This window comes from Cavia porcellus, unplaced genomic scaffold, assembly GCF_034190915.1.
Source record: "Cavia porcellus strain 051 isolate PalLab524CR breed Dunkin Hartley unplaced genomic scaffold, mCavPor4.1 scaffold_14, whole genome shotgun sequence".
Taxonomy (NCBI): domain Eukaryota; kingdom Metazoa; phylum Chordata; class Mammalia; order Rodentia; family Caviidae; genus Cavia; species Cavia porcellus.
Genome location: NW_026947497.1, coordinates 48,925,705 through 48,947,554, shown reverse-complemented (window position 1 = coordinate 48,947,554; position 21,850 = coordinate 48,925,705). Strand labels below are relative to the sequence as shown.

The 21,850-nt window shown below is 39.8% G+C and overlaps 1 protein-coding gene across 5 annotated transcripts in view; it reads left to right on the top strand.

Annotated features, from left to right (window-relative positions):
* The first annotated feature begins 776 nt into the window (after window positions 1-776).
* The window catches only part of Gria2 (glutamate ionotropic receptor AMPA type subunit 2), a 132,421-nt gene continuing 111,347 nt past the window's right edge, over window positions 777-21,850 (top strand). For 2 of the 5 annotated variants that reach the window (XM_003476981.5, XM_003476982.5), the window contains exons 1-2: window positions 788-1,280; window positions 1,736-1,876. In XM_003476981.5, the coding sequence (XP_003477029.1) occupies window positions 1,193-1,280; window positions 1,736-1,876 (229 nt within the window). In that variant the 5' untranslated portion in view covers window positions 788-1,192. Of the gene's footprint in view, window positions 1,281-1,471; window positions 1,490-1,735; window positions 1,877-21,850 lie in introns of those variants that run through there. The other 3 variants (XM_005006795.4, XM_063260874.1, XM_063260873.1) reach the window with 3 other exon arrangements.

Below are 21,850 nucleotides of genomic sequence, written 5' to 3'. Positions count from 1 at the left end.
GTAGCTTGATCTTCCGGATGCAGGAGAGCTGTTTTTGCTGTCCACTCGCACGGAGAGGGGAGCTCTAAGCAGCCAAGTGTACGCATTTCTACAGCAGCTGAACGGCGGCTGCTGCTAAGGCTGCCTGGACAATCAGCCGGCTTGCAAACCTGCCACGGAGCTCGGTGCAGCACACACTCCATGGGCGCAAAGTACTTCAGAGATTCAACCTCGATGTTTTCGCGTGGGACTGGAGTCTACGAGGACAGAATTTTGGGTTCCCTTGGACCCTCACTCCATTTCGTGAAGCCAAAGTTCACAATTCTGGAACACTTGGTGGATGGGTATTTCGTTTGCTTGTTTGCTTTTCAGCCTTGTCAACCTAGGGGCTGGCAAGGCTTCACTACTGCCAAATGGCTTTTCTCAGGAAATGGAAGACAGGCATCTTGCACGTATAATCAGCGAGCCTGGTGAGAAAACTCGCCGCTGCCGCCACCGCTAATTAGCAAGCCAGCTTCCCCTGCACACCAGCGGAAATCAGCTTTGCAGCATCGCATCCAGGTTGGAGAAGCCAGGCCTGGAGCGAGCGCTGTCCGCGGTGCTGAAACAGAAGCGCGCGGCTCGGGACCGGTTGCAGAGCCCCGGGCTGCCGTCTCCGGGCCTTTGCGGGGTGCGGGGTGCGGGGTGCAGGGCGCCGCGCGGGGGAGGGGCAGCCGCGCACGCGCGCCCGGGGCTGCCGGCCCCTCTCCGTGCCTTGCCTGTGTGTGTGTGTGTGTGTGTGAGAGAGAGTGTGTGTGTGTGCGCGCGCGCGCGCGCGTGTGTGAGAGGAGAAGCGAGGAGAGGGGAGGAGAGGAGAGGAGAAAGGATAGGAGAGAGGAGAGGAGGAGAGAGGAGAGGAAAGGAGAAGAGAGGGAGCCGCGCGCGCGAGGGCGCTGCACAACCCCGGCTCCGAGGCCAGCTGCATCCGCCGGCTCCGCACCTCGGGCGCAGGCACCGACGGCCGCCGGCAGGACCGGCAGCCGGGATTTTTCTGCCTCCGTTTCCGGCTTTCAGCAGCCTGGTGCTGAACCGCTGTCTCAAAATGCAGAGGATCTAATTTGCTGAGGAAAACGACCAAAGAAGGAAAGAGGAGGAAAAGGGAATTTAAAAAAAAATTAAAAAAAAAAAAAAAAACACGAGGGGGAATTTTGTGGATGCTCTACTTTTCTTGGAAATGCAAAAGATTATGCATATTTCTGTCCTCCTTTCTCCTGTTTTGTGGGGACTGATCTTTGGTGTCTCTTCTAACAGCATACAGATAGGTAGGTACCCTTTGTGCTATGCTTCGGGATTGTGCATAATTTGGTGGCTATCTTTGTTCACAGTGGGCGAATTAATTCATGTCATGTAGACTTATGTCATACCTTGACTGCATTCCAGATTTAAACTCCCTGGAATGTGCATGGTTTCCCTAGGATGAAGCCCAGGGACCCATCGTGCCTCTGACAGCGTAGAGAAACCGGCTTCTAGGGTCTGAGCCCCACATTTTACGAATTCCTCCCTCAGACAGTGGCCGGTTCGCCCCAGTTCCCCCGGGGTCTGCATGCAAGGCTGGGGTGGCGGGAAGCAAAGGAGCCCACCGGGCACCTGGGCTGCTGCGCCTGCTGTCCAAGGCAGCGAGGCGCCCCCAAGAGAGGGGTTCGCTGGTGGGGCGCCCCGCTTTGCCTCGCGGGCACTGACACACTTGCTTCTCTTGCTCGGTGCTCGGTCTCTGCAGGGGGGCTGTTTCCGAGGGGCGCGGATCAGGAGTACAGCGCGTTCCGGGTGGGGATGGTGCAGTTCTCCACTTCGGAGTTCAGACTGACACCTCACATCGACAACCTGGAGGTCGCCAACAGCTTCGCGGTCACCAATGCGTGTAAGTCATGAATATTCATGTCTTCCGGGAGCCGCGCGGAGGCCGGGGTGGACAGGTTGCACGCGCGTGGGTGTGAGCGGTGAATATGCGCGTGCGTGCAGGGGTGCAGGGTGCAGGGAACCAAGCTCAGAGACCCTGCAGGTGGGGAGCAGCGGGGGCGACAGCCCGGAGGGGAGTCGAAACAGAGGCCTTGCCTGGGTCCTGGTTCCCTCCTTCCCCTCTCCTGCACGCGTGTCCGGGTCCCACGCGAAACTCGGCGTCCCCGACCCCCACCCCCTTCTCGTTCCCTGCCACGGGTGAACTGTCAGGCGTGGAGCTTGCGCGCTGCACCCGGGCGCGGGCCATTACGTAACAGCGCCCACCCAAGGGTCGCGGCTTGGGAAGCTGGGCCCACGCAGGCCCAGACCCATGCTGGGGGAGCGGGAGGGGGCGGGGAGGGACGCGCAATCCTCTGTTCGGCCCAATCCTCAGCCCCGCGCCTTTTGACCGCGGATCCACCCCAGCGCGTGGCTCTGTAAGGTTCGCGCGTGGGCCGCCGGCGCTGCTTCCGAGGTCAGCTCCAATGGAGGGCGGTTTCAGGGTTCGCTAGGGCTCAGCCCCATGTAGGCCACAGGCAGAGCCGCGGCCCCGCCTGCGTCTGACCCACAGGGAAGCGGAGCCTAGCTCAGGCCAAGAGACCCCAGCTCAGCAGCCGGCTCCTCCCCAAGGCTCAGCTGGGAAGCTGAGCTGGAGCAGGCAGCCTGGTCCATGGATGAGATGAACGAGATGCTAGAGGGAGGAAGGAGAGAGGGGAGAGCTTCGCAACTGCTGTGCCATTCCTTCAAAGGCCCAGGCTAAAGGAGAAGGCACACTGTGGATGTGTGTGTGTGTGAGGAGACACAGAGAGACACAGACAGAGAGATCGCAAAAAATGTCATGGAAGAATGTCTCCCCAAGTTTTAGTACCTCACAAACAAACATGCAAGAAACTGTGTGGTTTAAATGGTACAGGCTTTCACACTTGGCTTACTTACCTGCCAGAATTAGGCTACTCATTTACTGAATGTCTAGAAGTCTCTCTGTCTCCCGAATTCCAAGTGTAGTGGTGCAAACGTCCTGTATATCTAACTACATGTAATAGGATACCTGGATGAGGGGTCCAGAAAACCCGGGACTCCAGGGAGGTTTCAGACACAGGGAGTGTGTGGCTTTCCAGCATCCAGGGCAGTACTTGTAAAAAATAGCAATTGAGAAGTTCATTTGTTGGTGTAGATGGGCAGAGCAGCTTAGAAAACTACGACTGTGTCTCCTCGACAAAATCTCTGTTCCTTGATGCAAATCGCTGCGTCGGATTTTATAAAAATCAAGGATTTACAAGGTAACAGGCTCTACATTTTTAAAAATTTTTAAACATCAGTTTTATTGAAGTAAGACCAAAGGTCCGAACATGTACATATTAAACTATTAAATTCCATCGATTTTTCACAGACTCAAGGCATTCCTGTAATGTGCACATAGATTTCATCTATTTAAAAATAACTTGCCAGCTGAATGCTTTTGACCACACTTCTGAGAAGAGGGCATATCAAAATTCCATTTTATCTACAGATTTCCTGTTTCTTTCCCAGAGAGAAAGTACTATAAAAATATGTTTTCACATGTCTTCACCTCCTGGAATCACCTTGCAGAGATTACTATTCCAGGACACTAATGCAGATTAGTTGAAGGAACCAAGTGCACTTCAAAGCTGCCAACATGCGAATTGGGAGTCTCAGCATTTCCAGTTCCTAGGTTATAAATATCCCACTGATTGCTGCAGAGAACGGGGGGGAATTTTCTGGAGTTGACATTGACTCATTGAACACATCACTTCATGTGTTTGTTACTCAGTTTCTTTATTCAGAAATTTCAAATTTGTAAAATGGCAGCGATATGTTTTGAAACCCTTTCTTTCCTCTGGCTTCCTGCTCCCTCTCTTCCTCCCTCTCTCCCTCTTTCCTTCCTGCCTTCCTTTCTTTTGCACTAAAAAGAAACTGTAACATATTTAACTCCTTGTGTGTGGGGGGAGGTTATGTAAACTATCAACACCACAAAAGTCAATCATCAAGACATGGATGGATTCTCTAGTATCTAATTTGTCAAGTTGAGGCTTGCCCATAATTCCTGCACAAGCTTTGCTCTTTTTTTTTTTTTTTTTTTTAACCCTGGCTTCCTTGCCCCTTTTTGGGGGAGGAGGGGACCCCCATGATTCATCTTAGATAAAGTGAAAGTAACAAAGTATATTGACATCTAGGACCAAAGCCTGTTTTTCTCACATCCTGCAGAAATGGAAGCAATGTTACTCTTAATTCCATTGTTAGATGGGAGGTATGTAGCTTGATTTTGATTTTAGTTAAGCCCTAAAAATCCCACAGGGTTAAACTTATTTACCAAAGCAGTGGAGCTTTATACTTTATAATTCATTTATAGGTTAGAGATACAGTTTCACCATAACAAAGGTATTTGTTTAACTATTTATTTTCATTTTCCTGTGATAGCAAAACTTACTGAGATACAGTGTGGTTGGTGCTTGGTAACAGATGCAAGGAGCTCTGCTGCATGGGTGTGGGTATGCAAACGAGATGGAGAAATTCTAGTTTGAGCCAGGTAAAATGACCAGGTGCACAGCGCTGAGAGCCACACCCTCGGTTTCCGTGGGCGCAGTGGGATGGCCAGAATACCTGCCTGCTCCCTTTTATTTCCATAAATATCTGTGGAAATAAAGAGAGATTTCCAATGTCTAGCCTTCGTTTCTTTCACCTTCTTTTTTCTTTCTTCCTGTCGCCATTGCTTCTTTCCTTTCCTCTTTCCCTGTCATATTAACAGGAAACAGTATTTTTTTTCTCTGAATGCTTCTCAGAATTCTCATTATGGGAATATAGAAATGGGCTAAAACTAGGAAAAAATAGTGGAGATTCGAATCTGTATCTAGCAGCTGAAACCATTGGTCAACCTCAAGAATCATTCATTCTCTCTCATTCATTTGTTCATTCACGCATAAATATGCTCTCAGTGCCCTCTGGTAGTTAGAGGGTAAATGAATGGTGTCCCCTTGGCTGTTAATTTTGTTTTCTGATCTTTTTCTCTCTCTGGGCTGTAATAATGTTTTGGGGACATTTGTTTTTGATAAAAAGGTAAAAAGGGTGGGAGATGGAAGGGGCTGAGTGCCCAGCAATCACTGCCTCAAAGTGTGTCAGGGACAGGGGACAGGGCGTGTGAAGAGATAACAGATACATCCAGACTTGTTTCGTCCTCCGTGGACACAGAAGGCGCCTTTCTCTGCTCCGGAAATGAAACTGAGCTTGGCTCTGTGGTGCTGGCGTCTGTTTAGTCTGCCTGTTGGTCTGGGCTCAGAGGGGTGAGGGCAGCAGCTTGTGCCCTACACCCAAGTAGGTTTGGAGAAGTCGCTTGTCTCTTAAGGAAAAAGAAAACTGATTTTATTTGCTGGTTCTAATTCCCTGCTCAGCACTCCATTTGCAGGATTTGAGCGGCCACATGTATGGCTGGTGGTTTTCAGATGGGGTGGTGGGCGGATTCCCCCAAAGGCAGCTGGGGCACAGGCGGAGCGCAGCAGGATGCTTGAGGCTGAAAAAGTATCCCAGGGCCTTCAGCTCAGGTCGGGCTAAGAATTTGAATAGGAGTATGTACAGGTGTTCTAGTGATTCCTGAACAGGAGTAATGTGTTTTTTAGAGACAGAGTAGCTCAGGCTGGCATGGAACTCACAGTGATCCTCCTCCCTCAGCCTCTTGAGTGCTGGATTACAGGTGTGTGCCACCACGTCCAGACACAAGCAATTTATTTCAGCAACTGAAAATGTGAAATTTTATGAAAACAAGTTTGATGTTGGCATTGATATATAGATGGCTCAATCATCTACTAACACCAAGAGATTTTAGGAAAATACATGGTATATTCACATGCTAAATAATTTTTGTAAACTTTAATGCCATGCTGATTAGCAAGTTTTAAAAAATCAAAGGCTTAGGAACACAAGTATTTAATCTCATAGGATCTGAGTTTAAAAATATTAAATATGCAAGTGTTTAAATCTGTTCCTAATTTGTTTTGCTGAATGAGTTGCCCAAACAGCCATTAGTGTAGCTAATAATAATTGAATAACTTCATATTAAATTCCACAGAATGAAATAAACTATAAAATATGAAATTTGAAGAAATAGCAAATAAAAAATCTGCTTTTCCTCTAAGCCAGCAGATGGAGATGTTGGAAAAAATATCGTTTTTCATAAAACTGTTGTGCACACTGGATGTCTTTTGGAATGTTATTCACAAAGTTAGAGAAAATAAAAGACATAAATGGCACCTCATTTGAAGAAATTAATTTAAAATACTATATTTGAAAGATAGCTTTCTATATAATTCTTATAAATTTGATTTATAAAGAGACATTTAGTGTCTGCCTAGATTATAAATACTCTTAAAAGAGATAGAATTCTAAAATTATATATATATATATATATATATATATATATATATATATTCAGGTTTTAAAGCTTGATTCTCTACATATTGTATTTGAAATATATTTTATATCTTTGAATTTCAGTCAGTAATTCATGCTATGATTCAAAGCTATGAATTGTAATTATGGGTTACTGAGATAGGTTATCTGTGCTTATAAACTTAACATTTGCTAAGCCTTGCTTAGCACTTGGCAAGAATGGGATCTGCTCTGTCTCTCTGTCTCTCTGTCTCTGCCTGTCTCTGTCTCTGTCTCTTGGTCTCTGTCTCTCTCTCAGTAATCTGAAGATTGGGCTGGCCATTGTGTTTTGTTATTTTTGTTGAATTATATACTAGAAGCTAGACTTACTTGCTTAGAGATAAGAAGATTGCTTGAAACTGCAGTCACATCGGGCATGATTGGGCCCCAGTAAGACTTCAACCTATGAAAAAATGAACGTAACCAGGACATGATAGCTTATGATCTGATGTTTAAATACTCACAATTGACTGGTGATTTAGAAAAAAAATAGCTCTGGGTGTCATTAATAATAATTTGTTAATTTGTTATAATTTGTTATTGGATTATTTGTAATAAATTTTATTATTACTTATCACAAGAGAATTTCAAGAATAGTATGAAACTACTCATAAAAAGTGCCATTGGTTAAAAAAGTCCATTACAGGATGAGTGAAACTAAGTGTATAGATTAAAACTAATTACGAAGGTAGAGGAGCTTAGACAAGGGTGACGCCATCACCACGAGGATCTTGTTCCAGGTCCCACACACTGGAATTCACTGGCTTCTGGTGCTCCTGAACATTTCCGGGTCACACCAGACCAGGGAGTGAGGTGTGAGGGTCACCGGGGCATGGGTGACATTGTGACAAGCCCATGCTGACTCAACAGGTCTTCAGTTCTCTCGTGGTGTCTGCAGTAACTGTAAACTTTCAAACTTCTTGGAGACATCAAAACGTTAAGGAAAGCTGGAAAAAAGCATTCACTTCCTAATTACTGCAGTATGCTTTACTGTTTGTTTATAGGCAGAGTGGTTTTCCTTTTTTTCTTCTCTTCTCTTTCTCTTTGTTTTAAACAAAGTCCATAAATGGACTTCACTTGCAGAGTATGTGATATGACAGAAAATAGAATCTAAAGCTCCAGTAGGGAACTAATTTTTTTTTTTTTTGCAAAAATATTTGTAAGTGAGCAGAGGGTAGAGAGTACCTTACACTTAAAGCTGGTATTTGTGTTAGTTTAAAACATTTGATTGGGGTGTTGGTGGTCTCCCAATAAATTAGATCTCCTTTCTTCTTAAACTTCATTCTCCTGCAGGTAGGTTAGATTTCATTAAAATATGAACTCTTCTCTTATAGCAATTTCAATTAAAATTTCTTGATTCTTTACTGATCTGAAGAATTGCCAGACCTCATATAGGTCTCTATCTGTTCAGCACATCACATTAACAATTTATTGGATTCAAAGTTACAAATTCAAAATCCCTATTATTTAAAAAAAACTTGCAAACATCAATATTTTTCAAGACCACTTTTGCTGATTTGAAAAAAAACATGAATGTTCTTGCAGTGGAATTGATTAAGTGTGCTTTTTCTTGTATAATTTAAAACTATTTTGTTATATTTGATCAGTTTGATTTGCAAATGGGAATCTTTAAATCTTAATAAGGAGAGTATATGATTTGGGCTTTGTTTGGTTGTCTAGAAATAAGTTTTTGCTGTATAGTTCAGGATGGTATTGAACTCACTTTGTAGCACAGGCTGGCTTTGAACTTCTGTGATAATCCTCTTGAGTCAGCCTCCTCAGTGCTGGGACCACAGCTGTGCACCAACCCCAGTCCTTTAAGGAGAATGTAAGACATGATATGTCTGAAGGCAGAGCCAAGCTGCTGGTGACTGTGTCCTTCGCGAAACCTTGCTAAGTTCCCTGTGCATCGAGGCACCACATAATTACTCAATACACATTTATTGTAGTACTAGACTTTTGTATAATTTAAAGACTTTCCTGTATAATTTAATTTAATTTTTTTTAAATCAGAGTTTTGCCTGTGGTGTACATTTCAATTTCAGAACACACAATATCCTTGGGCTCCATCTCAAATCCTATTTATTTATTTTTGGTACCAGGAATCAAACTCAGGACCATGCACTTGGCAGGCAGGTGCTGTGTTGCCGAGTTCTGCCTCTGGCTCTCAGATCCCACTTAGACAGAGAATCACATATTTATCTTTTGCTTTCATCCACTCACTAGTTATGATCACAATTGTTACGGTTCTTTGTAAAGCTGCATTTACAGATTGTAAACTGATTCATTGACTAAATGCACAGTGGACGTGTAAATACTCTTTATAAATACTAGTGATGTGGCTGACGTCACAGGTGGTTTGAGCGCCACACCCCAGCATGAGGAAGCCGAAAGCCAGGGGTCTCACTCTGCTTCTACTTTAAAACGACTGTTTCTAGAAATAAGCTACATATATTCTTTGAATGACCAAAAATTCCTCTAGGGAGTCCCTCCCTGCCCCAGTCTGAATTTTAAGTACCAGAATTATCCGTACATTGTGTGTGTGTCTGTGTGTGACAGCAGATTAAACTTAGGACCTTACTGTTGACCTGTGTGCTCGGTCCTTTTTAATTTTTTATTTTAAACACAGTCTCACTAAGTCACTAAGTTGCCAGGCCTGAGTCAGACTTGAGTTCCTCCTGCCTCAGCTTCTCTGAGTGTCCCCAAGCCAGACTTCTATATTAATTCTTTTAGAGGAGATTTTGTATAGAACTTACAGAATTAAGAAATACTGTCTTAGAGGGTATCTGAAAATGAGATGCCTATGGACATAGTTTCTTGCTGTGCAAAATTGCTCTGTTTGTATTGATGCATAATTATTTTGTGTGCTAACCATTTTTGATGGGTATGCCTGAAGTCTAGATTTGTTCTCCAATAATTTTGTTTTATCTTCTTTGCATTATATTAACTTTTTGGGTAAAATATCTTGTTATTGTATTTTTTACACATTAACATATTATTGGATAAGTCGTTCAAAGTGCTTACTACTATTTTACATATTAAGGATAATTTTAAAAATTAGAGCAGCGAAATGTACAATTGTCTTCAGCTGAAAACACAAATAGGTTTCGAAGATACTAGGTTCATTGTACAAGAAGAATTTATGAGTCAGGGCTGAGGATTTAGCTCAGCGGCATAAGCACCTGCCTTGCAAGCAGGCAGTCATGAGTTCGATTCTCGGTACCGGAAAAAACAACAACAACAAAAAATTTATGATTCAACTATTTGCTAGATGGCTATCTTCCTAATTCTTCGTGTTTCTCCAATAACATACTTACACTTATTAGTTTAACTCTTTGGATTATTCTTTAGAATTTCACTTTACAGCTGTGTATAGTTTATCACTATGCTATATTAATATCTTCTTTTTTGTAACTATTTCAGCTTGTAAAGTATGAACATACGTTGGGTTGAATTAAGAAATGACATACCTTTTAGCTTGTCCAATATATTATGAATAAGACATTATATTTCTATGAATCTTATTTTTTTCTTTTATGTAGAGTTAATTTCATGCAATAAGCACTACATGATTGGTTTGGTCCTGATAAGTTTATCCTGTGAAATTTAGGTAACACAGCTATTTACTATAATTCTTTTAACTACTCAATTTATATTGCTATAAATGACAGAAATATGTTTACACAAACTAAATGTATCTTGTGACTATTATTGAACCATAGTGGAATATTTTTTGGGTCTTTATATCTGAAATAGAATATAGACTAATGACATCATTCCCAACTTCAGTATAATTTTGACTGCAACTTGTGTTATGTACTTCTCTGCATTTTGTGGCCGATATTACATGTCCATATTAACATACAGTTCTGTTCTCGATTTAGAATTCATTTCACAGTTACTCTGATGTTAATATTCTGGCCACTGCAGTAAGAATTTTTCAGCAATTTGATTATATGTATTTTATTTCTTATGCAGGAGTAGGAAGATAGACTGCATATGTTGAAATAAGTATTTTGGAGTTTTCAGAATAAGAAAAAAATTATTTTTTCTCACTGTGGATTGAAATTACCAGTTGCCTTGAAGTGTGGAAGAACAACTGGGGGGAAGAAGCAAGATTCTGGGGACCACTGTAACGGGGTGTGCTTGGCAGGACTACAGGGAGCTAGAGTTGGGGGTATTTTCTTCTCTCTTCCTCCCCTTCCCCCTCTCTCCCTCTCTCCCTCCTTGCTTGCTCAAGCCTCTCTTCCCTTCTCTCCCACCTCTTCTCATCCTCCTTCCATCGTCTCTTTGACTTGCTTTTGAAATCCTCTGGCACATCAATGGCTCATTTTCTATATTTAGCCCTGAGCTGCTATTAAAGAGTTCATTCTTAGTATCATAATAATTTTAACTCATGTTGGAAGGTGCTCACTGTTTCCAGCTTTATGCAAGAAAGAAAAGAGGAAATACACATACTTCTAAGAAAATAAAAAAAAAAAAAAAACCACTGGAGTATTTATCCCTGTGGTATGATAAAAAATGACTTTCTGAAAATCGTAAGTCAAGTAATAACTGAAAAATCTTGGGAAAAATTACATACAAAACATAACATAGAACAGAATACTAGACAGGGAGTTGCACTTTTCACAGTCTTTTCCTTGGGGTCCTTGAGCGCTGCTAGCCACTTGTATGACTGATGGATGGTTCTCGATGGGGCTCCTTTCCGTGGAACCCAGAGGAGTCTGCATTTGGATTTATATTATCATTGATTCTGTGTTCCTATTTATTTAATATGCAGGTAACATTTTAAGTGTTAAATAGCAAGATTATTTTAATTAAAAATATTATAAACTATAAAATATCTGAAAACAACCTCATACATTTAAAAATAATATGAAGTCTGGAGAATATTTAATAAAGTCAATAAAATTCAAAACCGTATGCAAATTTTGTGTTTTTTTTACCAATTCAAAAAATTACTCAGAATAAGACTGGACTATGAAAACCAAACAAAACCAAAACAACTACAAAAACTAAATGACTAATTTAACCCTGAGATATAAGGTTATAATGTGGGGAAGTTTAGCTTTCTCAAAATATTTGAAGATATCGGATGTACATATTTTTATTAAAAATAAAAGACAGAATGAACCAAAAATGAATACAAGAAAATAATAAAACTCAGAAAACACAATCTCTTATCAAACTGTCAACATCATTTTTCATATAGATTAACATTTTGATTCTTACATTTCTGTAAAAATAAAAAAGAATAGTCTGATAAAAGGAACAAAATTAGAGCTCCAACCCTCCTAACCCCACGACTTATCACAAGGTCATACCAATCATGGCAAAACGGCATAATATCAAGACAGACAAACCACAAAAGTGCTAATATGAAGTCCCAAATGCCTTGTATTTTCATGGCGGAAGCTCTTCGGCATGTTTCAAGGGCTTTATGCCGCTGTTTATTGTAAAGTAGCGTTGTTCCCATGCACCCTACATCGTGGGAATCGCTGCTACAACTCTGCAGGGTGGGGAAGGTCTCTCCACACCTGCCAGCGTCTCTTCTTAAAGCAAGTCTTGGTAAAGAAAGTTCTGGAAGCAGAGATCTCGTGTGTGTGTGTGTGTGTGTGTGTGTGTGTGTGTGTGTGTGTGTGTGTGTTTTGCTAGTTTTTCTTGAGAAATACATTCCAATTTATGTTAGGATTTTTTTCTTTATTTGTAGTTTATGTTCCATTTCTTTGAAAAAATTTTAATTTTGTTTCAATTTATATAGTTTCCAAGCATTTTCACAATGTATAGCCCCCCACCCCAGAGTTTTAGCTTAATGGGATTATTACTATTTATAGAGAAGAAATTTTAGGAATATAAGCAACAATGTGGAACAGGATATGAAAATGATACTTAGTTCCATTCCATTGCAAGGAAGGACAATAAAGTCCTCACCTTTATATCAAGCAGACAATTGAAGGGTCACTGCTTTCTTGAAGGACACTTCTGTGGGTTTTGTCTGTGAATATAAAGACCTTTGTTCCTTCCTAGTCTGTCGCCCTGATACTCTGAACATTAGAGCGTGTTGTTCAGTACCTGCACTTGGAACTGAGTCCTATTTCTGCCCCTGGACCTGTGACACTGGACATGTTGCTTACCCTGTGTCTGAAGATCCACTGGGCAGAAGGGCATTATAGGTTGCAGTATTGTTCAGAAAATACCCAGTAGTCATAAGAGAGCATAAGCTGTGTTTGGCCATGTACAAAGTTTATCAAACTTTTATTGTTACTTCCTGTGTAACTCTTTGAAGAGTTTTGAAGGACTCTTGTGGTGGGGACCATGGGCAAAGAAAAATGAAAAATGCGTTTCCTGTTTTTTGTTTTTTTTTTTAATGTAAGTTTTTCTCCTGCTCACGTAGCTTGGTGGAACACACAGGAGAACCTAACAAAATACACCCTATAAATTGCACAGAACCATGGTTAGGGCACTACATTACGACAGTAACTTTCAAAACCTGAAATGTGACCCTGAAGAGGACCTATATCATGCCATTGCTTCTTCATCTCCAACTTCTGAAATGTGGATCAGGTTAGCCTCAGTAAATCTTTCCAGTTTGTATTTACCACAGTACTTTGTCTTAGAGATAAATAATGTCTTTTGGGATCTAATGAATTAAATTATGCTTTTTAAATGAAAACAGGAGAACATGGACCATGGAACCATGCAGAAAGGGAATGGAATGTAAATAGCAGCCTCATGACACAAACTTGAGTCTCTGTCTTTGGGATGAGGTTGGGTTTCCTTGTCATCCCTGCTAGCATCATAGGGAACATGAAGTGACAACATAAACAACTAGGTTAACTTCCTCATAGTGACCCCAGGGTTTCTTCCTCCCACATTCATCAGCACTTTACTGGGAACTGGATGCAGATACAGATTTCACTATTATATTTATGGGCAAGGATTCTATATTCTGTTACTTTATACACAACTTTTTAAACCACTTTTCACAGTTGCTCTGAAAATTCCATGGAATAGGTCAAATTATGGTATCTGTTTCTAGATGAGAAAACATAACTTGTTCTAAGCTGCTCTAAATTTAGGGCACTTTTGCCTAGAAATTTTTCAGAATAGTTTTAACATAAACATTCGAGCTAACGCTAGACAGTAGGATCTTATTTTATCATCATTTTTATGAAACTGATGAACACCAGTTTTACAGGCTGTGTGTCTTTGATTCTCAGCATTCAATCCCCAAAATGCAATTCAATAGATAAGCAGCAAGAACTGTAAATCACACATAAGTTAAAATACGGCATGTTTTGGTAAACAGTTACTGTGCATGTGTGATACTATTCAGTGATCGCTTCTGCCATTAACATACATGAACAGTAACGATACTAACATGAATTTCCCATGAGCAGGATGACATGAAGTGTGAGTCACGATAATTCTGGATGTCTTTTTGGGTGCAGCTCTCTGTATCTTGCCTTTGGAAAGTCCTTCATCATCTTTGCGAACTCCTTCTCCAGGATGAACAGAGAGGTTCTGTTTGCCTTTTTTATTCATCTGGTTCAAGGTCTGGAAGGTTTTAAAAAAATTCAAATAATTACTTGCCTCAAAATTACTTCCTTTGGGAAACAGAGACGGGAACAAAGATGCAGTCACTGACATAAGTAGAATAAGAGTGCCCTACTTACAAGCTAAAATATTTTGTAGTTCAAAAATTTTTCACTGTCTCATTTTGTGTTGCTTCTCATTACTCTGAAGCTGCCCCATATTGCAGCTAACACCAGTCACATGAGCTCTCTAGTGTAGTAAGAATTTGGGTCAAAATAACTGTGCTGAACAAATCTATATGTTTAGGAGTAAAGTTACAGGACTTGGGCCTGAAGCAGAGTAGACTGGATAAAATAAAATGCTTATTTCGAAGTGTTTCTGAGTGCACCAAGGGGTTTCTTCTTTCTTTATTTTCTCAAGATTTCCTCTTTCTTTTCTTTCTTCCTCAAACTTTGAGTGCATGCCTGTTCCACAAGATCACTTTGGTAACGTTTAAAGTGACAGGAAGATAAGTCTGGGAACTGCTGACGGGCACAAAGTCTGTACAGCGAAAGTAGAAGTAGTTAACGTAGATCAGCTGGGCGATTTTCTCAGTGCGTTAGAATATGTCATGTAGGGGTCGTTTTTAGATCAATTATAAATATTGTTCTCTAGTTTGGAGCTAGATTTGAATCACATGTCTAAAAAAGACGTGGAACCGCAAATCTGGTGAAGAATACAGAAATGATTCTTAACAGAAGGGGAACATCATCCTCTGAGGTGCTGATTTGGAATACATTCCTAGGAAACTACTCAAATGAAGATCTAAATTGATCTTGGTCGTCAAGCCAACTTCACATCTGTCAAAAGCCTATTTTAATTTTTTGAGTTATATTTGAAAATCACAATGCTTTCTTTTCAATTATACTTTCTTGTTTATTATCAAAAGCTTCTCAATAGAGCACAGGAATCATTGGGAAGTCTATATGTGAATTACATGGATTATTCTAATTATAATAAAGTCTACTTCAGCTTGTCACCAAAGAAGAAAGTTAAAAGCTTGACAATAGCAGGCTTCACAACATGTTTGAAAATGTCAATGCAGACAGCCTTCTGGAATGACCTCAGGAACAGTGACACTAACCAGCTGTTGTTATGCTGCTAAAACAAACTTTCCATGCTCTAAACTTTGATTTTTAGAGGAATTTGAGAATTTCTATGGGAAAATCATGGCTATTAGAAAAAAAATTATTGCCATGTAATAAAATCATGTAAAAAAAGGTAATTATTTACAATAATTTTGTTAGCATTTGGGTGATCTAGGGATAATTGCATGCAGTCATTTTGAATTTAGATTCTTAATGTCTTTATATTTTGACAATTAAATATTATGAGGAAAATAACTCACACATATGGTAATTTAAAAAATACTACAAAAGAGGTATTGTATATATTGGGTCTTAAATTCTTCTCCTCTGGTATAACTACCATTGACAGTTTCCAGAATGATAGTTTAATATACATTATCCTCTATCTATATGGTTTCCAACTTAACTTAAATCAAAGTACTTTTTTAATTTGCAGAGTCTTCTCTTTTCCCTGTAGGCATTGCATACTGATCTGTTATTCAGATTTTTTTTAAGGTTGTTTCATCCTTTCCCATCTCATTTTATTATTAGTGGTGGGTAGTGAACCCAGGGTCTCAGGCATGCCAGATCTGAGCTCTAACGTTTAGTTTCCTCCCCACCCAATTGTCTATTTTAGTCACATTTGCCCTTGAGGTTGTAGAATGTATTTTTATGAGTGAAAAATCTTGCAGGAAAATATTTGCATTTACCATTTTCCCCTTTATTCAAAAAGAAGTCCTCTCAGTTTACAGTGTTTCCTGGACATGGGATCATGCCTGTTTGGTGGTGCTCAATGGAAGACTTTTAAAATTTTGCCATTCTAATTGGAATCATTAGTGTGTGTGTGTGTGTGTGTGTGTGTGTGTGTGTGTATGTGTGTGTGTGCGCGTGCATGTGTGCGCACGTGCGTGTGCATGCACATGCATGTAAGTTCATGCATATGCCTGGCCATGGTTCTGCCTAATTTTCTCTTTGATCATGATATCATTTATTGTGAGTTTCTTTATGACATATTATGACATACACCAAGCAGCAGCACTTTGCCATGCTTGCAACTATTTTACGGAGTTTTCTGGGTTTTTAATCTGTCCATGAGATTTTAGAATCATGATCATAGTTTACAATTTTCACCAATCCATAATTCTTAAATTTTATTTATTCAAATTCAGAAACTGATGTGTTGCTACAGGATTCTTGTGCTTTGCCCAGAAAGGCTGTTTCCCACTCAAAGTTTAAGAGCAGGACCCTGTCCGTGATTTTATTTTGTATCCATCCTTTTTGCTTTCTTCAGAACACATTTTTGATGCGACTGAGTTTATTTTATATACTTAGAGAATCTAGCTTACATTTTTTCATAGTATATATCTAAAAATCCATTTTCCTTTATTGACTTGACATTTTTCAGGTTTTCTTTTTTAAGTACAGAGTTCCTCCAAGAGTTAAAAACAAAGATGCAATTTATCCAGTAAATGAAATAATCGAGATTAAAACTCTGTCATAAGCCAAGCGATGAAAAAGTGCAGGACATTTGTTTTGTGAGTAGCTCTGTGGTCTTAATTATGCTTTTGTGTTGTGGGGTCTCAGAGCCATCACAGAGGACTTCAGATTTTGAACTGAGTCCAGAGGGGTAAATAAAGGTTTGATGATACGTTTTGGCTGTTGTCACAGCACTAATATTACTTAAACAGGCTGTTCTTTTTGCATATTTCTTAACCTATGACAAGTTTTAAGTAATGTGCTGTGATTATATTCGTTTTTTAAATATTAAAATTCAAGACCATAGTTCAGAAAAACCAAAGAACTCAGAAACTCATGGCCTGATTAACTAAGATTCAGTTTCCTCCTTGTCTATAAAACCATTTATGCTGTTCTACCTAAAGTCAAACGTCAAGCTGTTTATTGTATAAATCTTACTCAAACTGGAATACTCCATAAAGTGCTAAGTGAGCGGCTTGCATCAGTGAACACTTTCAGTCCATCTGATGGTGCAAGACACGAACTGATTACTTCTGGTCCAACATGAGGAAGATTTACAAATCTTTAGCATTTCATTCTGTGGAATGATGTGCGCTAACCATACAGACAGGTCAGCAAACAGCCGTGGAATGTGTTTTGTAACACTTTACATTTTCTAACACTTTATTAACAATTAAGGTGGGAAGGTTTTAAACATTTAGTGTAATTTAAAACAATAAATTTCATTCAATTTCTGCAAGGCTCTGGTCATCAGTGTAATTTAGTGTAGCTTTTGTACAACTGAGAAATTTTGTTTGATTGAAAAAATGAGCTTACATCAGCAGACCTGCAGTAATTTTTAACACAAAACCTTTGACTAAAAATTAAAAATTTGGCCCATTAGCATACTTATATTTCATCCCAGCTTAGTAATGTTCCAAACTGAAACTCTGATTAGAATAATCTTCCTAATTATTACAGTAACGTATTAAGGCAAAAAAAACTGGCAAAACTTAAAATGAATGACCTTAATAACTGTACCTCACAAATAATTACTAGATAATAATCATGTATGTGCTGTTCCAAACTTTTCTATACCTAATGTTATACTTGAAGAATTTTTGGATGACATTAAAGCCTTTGCAAGTGAAATTTCCATAACTTCACAGTATTCATGCAGATAATTATCTTTAGTTTTTGTAATTTTTGTTTTTCTTTTATCCAGGGTAAAACATTGCTGCAATTAAATACTCTTCCACATGCAGTATGTTGTTTTCCTCATTTCTGATAACTGAATTGTAATTGCTTGACAAAGGCCATGAATCCTTTAGTTAAATGCTTTGGAGTTTCTGAGGAAATTCATGCCTATTTAGAGTCCTGTCAACAATCCTAAGAAGCCTCATTCATCCAATCCTCAGCATCATGGTGAGAATTTCAAAATGTCCTTATGTATTTGATAAAGATACTCTCTTTGGTTCTGTACATTTTCCATGTTCATTGTGACGTTTGCATTGTTCATAAATAATTTGTGGAGGACTTCTGCCCAGGTTTCATAGTCATTTTGGTAGTTTTTGCCCATTAAATTGCATGAGTTTTTTTTTTTGTTTTTTTTTTTTATTTGATCACCATGGCAGAGGGGGACGGTGCTCTCTGCCTCAGCGACTTGTCACTGATCTACTGCCCTGGAGTCTCAGCTTCCAGGGAGGAGACCAAGCCTTCGCTTGTGCAGAACAGGAAGATATGTGTAGATGGACAGTAGCAATGTCACAAAAACATTAACCTTTGAAAGTCAACTCCTGTTTTATCGTGTTCTGCATTGTCCTTTTCATTGTGCACAAGACTTTAAGAAGTATTGCTGCGTAGTTCTGCAAATTTTATTTATTTTGTAAAACTTTCCCTTCAAAACAGCTTCACAAGGTTGAACCTAGACCCATATCTCTCACCACGTACTCAGATCAAAATGGAACAGGAGGTAAACATTAGAACAGAAACACTCGACCTGCTGAAAGATAAAATAAGTAAAACTCTTAAAGATATAGGTAAAGGTAAAGAGTTTCTGAGCAAAATCCTGGTTGCACAAGAATGGGCATTGTAAAATATTGAATAATAGGTGCTGGGGATTTAGCTCAGCAGCATAAGCACCTGCCTTGCAAGCAGGCGGTCGTGAATTCGATCCCCAGTACTGACAAAATATATATATATTGAATAATACACAAAGATGAAATAAATATAACTTGTCTCTGCCTATTCTGGTGATTATGTAATTATGCTGCTAAATGTATTATACCTAATGTTTTTATTATAATTAGGAAACAACCATTATTAAATTCCTATCATCTTGTTTTGAAATCCTATATCTCCATTGTTTTTTTTTTTTTGTCATTTTGCTTTTGTTGTTTTTTGATTGTTTGCTTCTTGATTTTTCTGTTTTTTGTCTTTAAAATAAAAAATAGTAGTAAAATACTTGAATCTATTTGTCAGTCACAGATGACTTTCAGCTGCATAATTTAGTAATGACATGTCCAAGATTTCTGAGCCAAATTTAAGAATAGTTATAATCTGCATACATATGATTTATAAATTTACTCTAAATCTGAGAGGTCAGTATTATTTGCAGTTATGTAGGACCAAGTGACCACTACCCACTGCAGGGCCAAGTGCCACGCTACGCCTAGTCACAGTTTTACCACTGGTTTTCTCCTCTCATGTTTGACACTGTCAAATACTCTCATGAGGCTTTAGCACATCAGCATGCCCTTACTCTCCTGTCTCCAGCTGTGAGCTCTGGTCTACCCGGGGACTGCTCTTCTGCCATCCTGATCCTGTCCAGGATGGATGCTGCTGCCCAGCTTCCTGACCTGCTGATATCTGCAGGGAACACTCTCTCCTGTCCTTGCTCACAGTCAGACTTTTTAGTTTATTTCTTTAGGTGCTTTAAGTCCATTTTTGTTGATCACTTACAAAACCCTCTTTTAAAACACATACACACGTGCGTGTGTGCGTGCATGTATGTGCTCAATTTGAAAACAGGTTCTCCTTTAAGATCTGAGGAATAGCTCACAATTATTATGTAGAGAATTTTCCTCTTTCCATTTTATTATTTGTTTTGGTTTAATTATTACTTTTTTCTAATTAATGTTTATCTTTCTTATATTTAATGAAACATAAACATGTGGCTGTAGACAACCTTCTTCTGTGACTTTACGCCTTTGAGTGTTAGATTAGGTCTTACTGCTAACCTGTAACAATGTATTTGTGTAGCCCTGACTAGGCTGGTCATGTGGAGTGTCCGGCCAATTCTACGGCTCCCTTGAACAGCTGTACCAAGATTGCTTGACCAGACTTTTACCTTTCCTAGTCAATAACGGGTGGCTGTTGGAAATACAGCTTTTGTGGAGTTTTAGAAATCATAGAAAATTGCTAGAAGAAGATAAACTTGTTGTTAGAGATAAACAGAGATAAAAAGGTAGTGAATATTAAAGTATGAGCAGTAGATGATCAAAGATGTAAGCAACGATATAAATATTGAGCATATTTGGTTTGTGTTTCCCACACTAGCAATTCCAACTTCATTCTTGTAGTCCTTTTGCTTGTAATGTTTTTCTTGTCTTCTTTGTAACAATTCTGTAAAAGATTATTATCACAACTGACATCTTTGCTATCTTTTATCACAGTTTATATGTTGGCAACAGTTTAATACTTTATATATATAATGTTTGATGTCTCATAATTGGTGTATGGATTTTGAATTTTCAGTGTGAAGTTCAGACATAGCTTCAGTTCTAGGATTTTTAGAAATCAGATTGTGGCAGTTCCTTCACTCTGTTGAAAAGAGAGACCCATACTGAGCAGATCGAATAATCAATAGGAAAAAGATTTAAATAATTGAGAGAAGAATCATAGAATTTAGGGATTTAATTTTTTACTGTCAGCTTTTCTTATCCTTTACCTGGTTGATCGTGGAGGATCTTTGTAACCTCAGAAAATGAAAACACATGGAAGTGACAGCCACATAAATGACACATTATTGGCTAGGAACAAGAACAGCTCACAGAGTAATTTTGGAAGGATCTGAAACAGACTGATGTATATGCTTTCTGGTGATAGCGTTACTGGTGACATTCCAAGTCTCATAGATAACTGTTCAAGCATGTTTAACACTCTTTACTGAAATGACACTCTGAGGTGGAGTTAACTGATCCTGTGCCATTGCTCCTGGGGGAAGAGAATCAGGTTACCGCGAGCCTCTTTCCAAACCTATTCTGCAAGCCACCAGCCCATGACTTTGTTCACATGTGTTTGTGAGCACACACAGCTCGTGTTGTGTGTACAGCTGATCACTCACAATGACCTTTTGTCCATCAGCACCATGACTGTGATGTTTTCAGTGAGGCGCATCACACCCATCTGCTCTGAAATCCTAGACAGCACTTCGGCTATGGGCTTGGGGATTCTTTCAGACAGCAAACTCAGAGTAAAGAAGGAAAAACCACAATGGCACTAAGCTCAGTACCACACAGATAACCGAAAGCATCCTTGGTTAGAGTCTGGGAGCTGAAGAAGCACAGCAGGGGTCACCTTGTTTACTTTGGCCACCCTGACTAGGGAAGAGCTTTGAGGAACTCAGTTTTTCATGGCTCTGCTTGTGTTAATGTATGCTTCTCCAAATACTTCAGAAATACTCACTAGGTGGTTACAAAGTGAGCTTAGGGAGCAAACTTGTGAGTAATGAGGACCTTTTGTGTTTTATTTAGTTTTGGCCATTTGAATAGGTTAATAACATAAATCTGATACAGTTTAAAGGGTTTCATCTTGCTTCAAAGTGTTTATGCTGAAAAGTACTTTGGATTTGGATGTGAATCTGATTTAAACTCTGGAAGAAGTAGAAAGGAAATGAAAAGTGCTTATTGTGACACACAGCGCCACCGTGGCATGGCAAAAGGAGAAAGCCCTTCCTTTATTTCTGTTTTATGGTGACTGTCCCCTACATGAGACAGGTCTTCAAAAGGTACTTTAGCACCAAAAACCATCAAGCTCCTTTGAGGCCCCTAGGCAACACTTTTGTGAGCTGTGTTGTCCTAGACTAGTTCTTTCTGTTCTGCTTTTCTTTTGCCAGCCTTCTGAGTGGGAGGGTTAGTGTGCCAAAGAACAGGTGGAACAGCAAAGGGTACATGCAGGGTAGCTCTAGGGAGTCCAGACACAGTGTGCCCCTCCTTTGACTAGGAGTTGAGATGGCGATCAGAAGTCTACAGACTCACAGAAATCCAGTTCTCATCCTGCCTTCTGTGAGGAATTGAGGGGATGGTGGCTGAGAATACTAGGATGATGTCTACCTTCGCGGAATCCTGCATAGGAGCAGC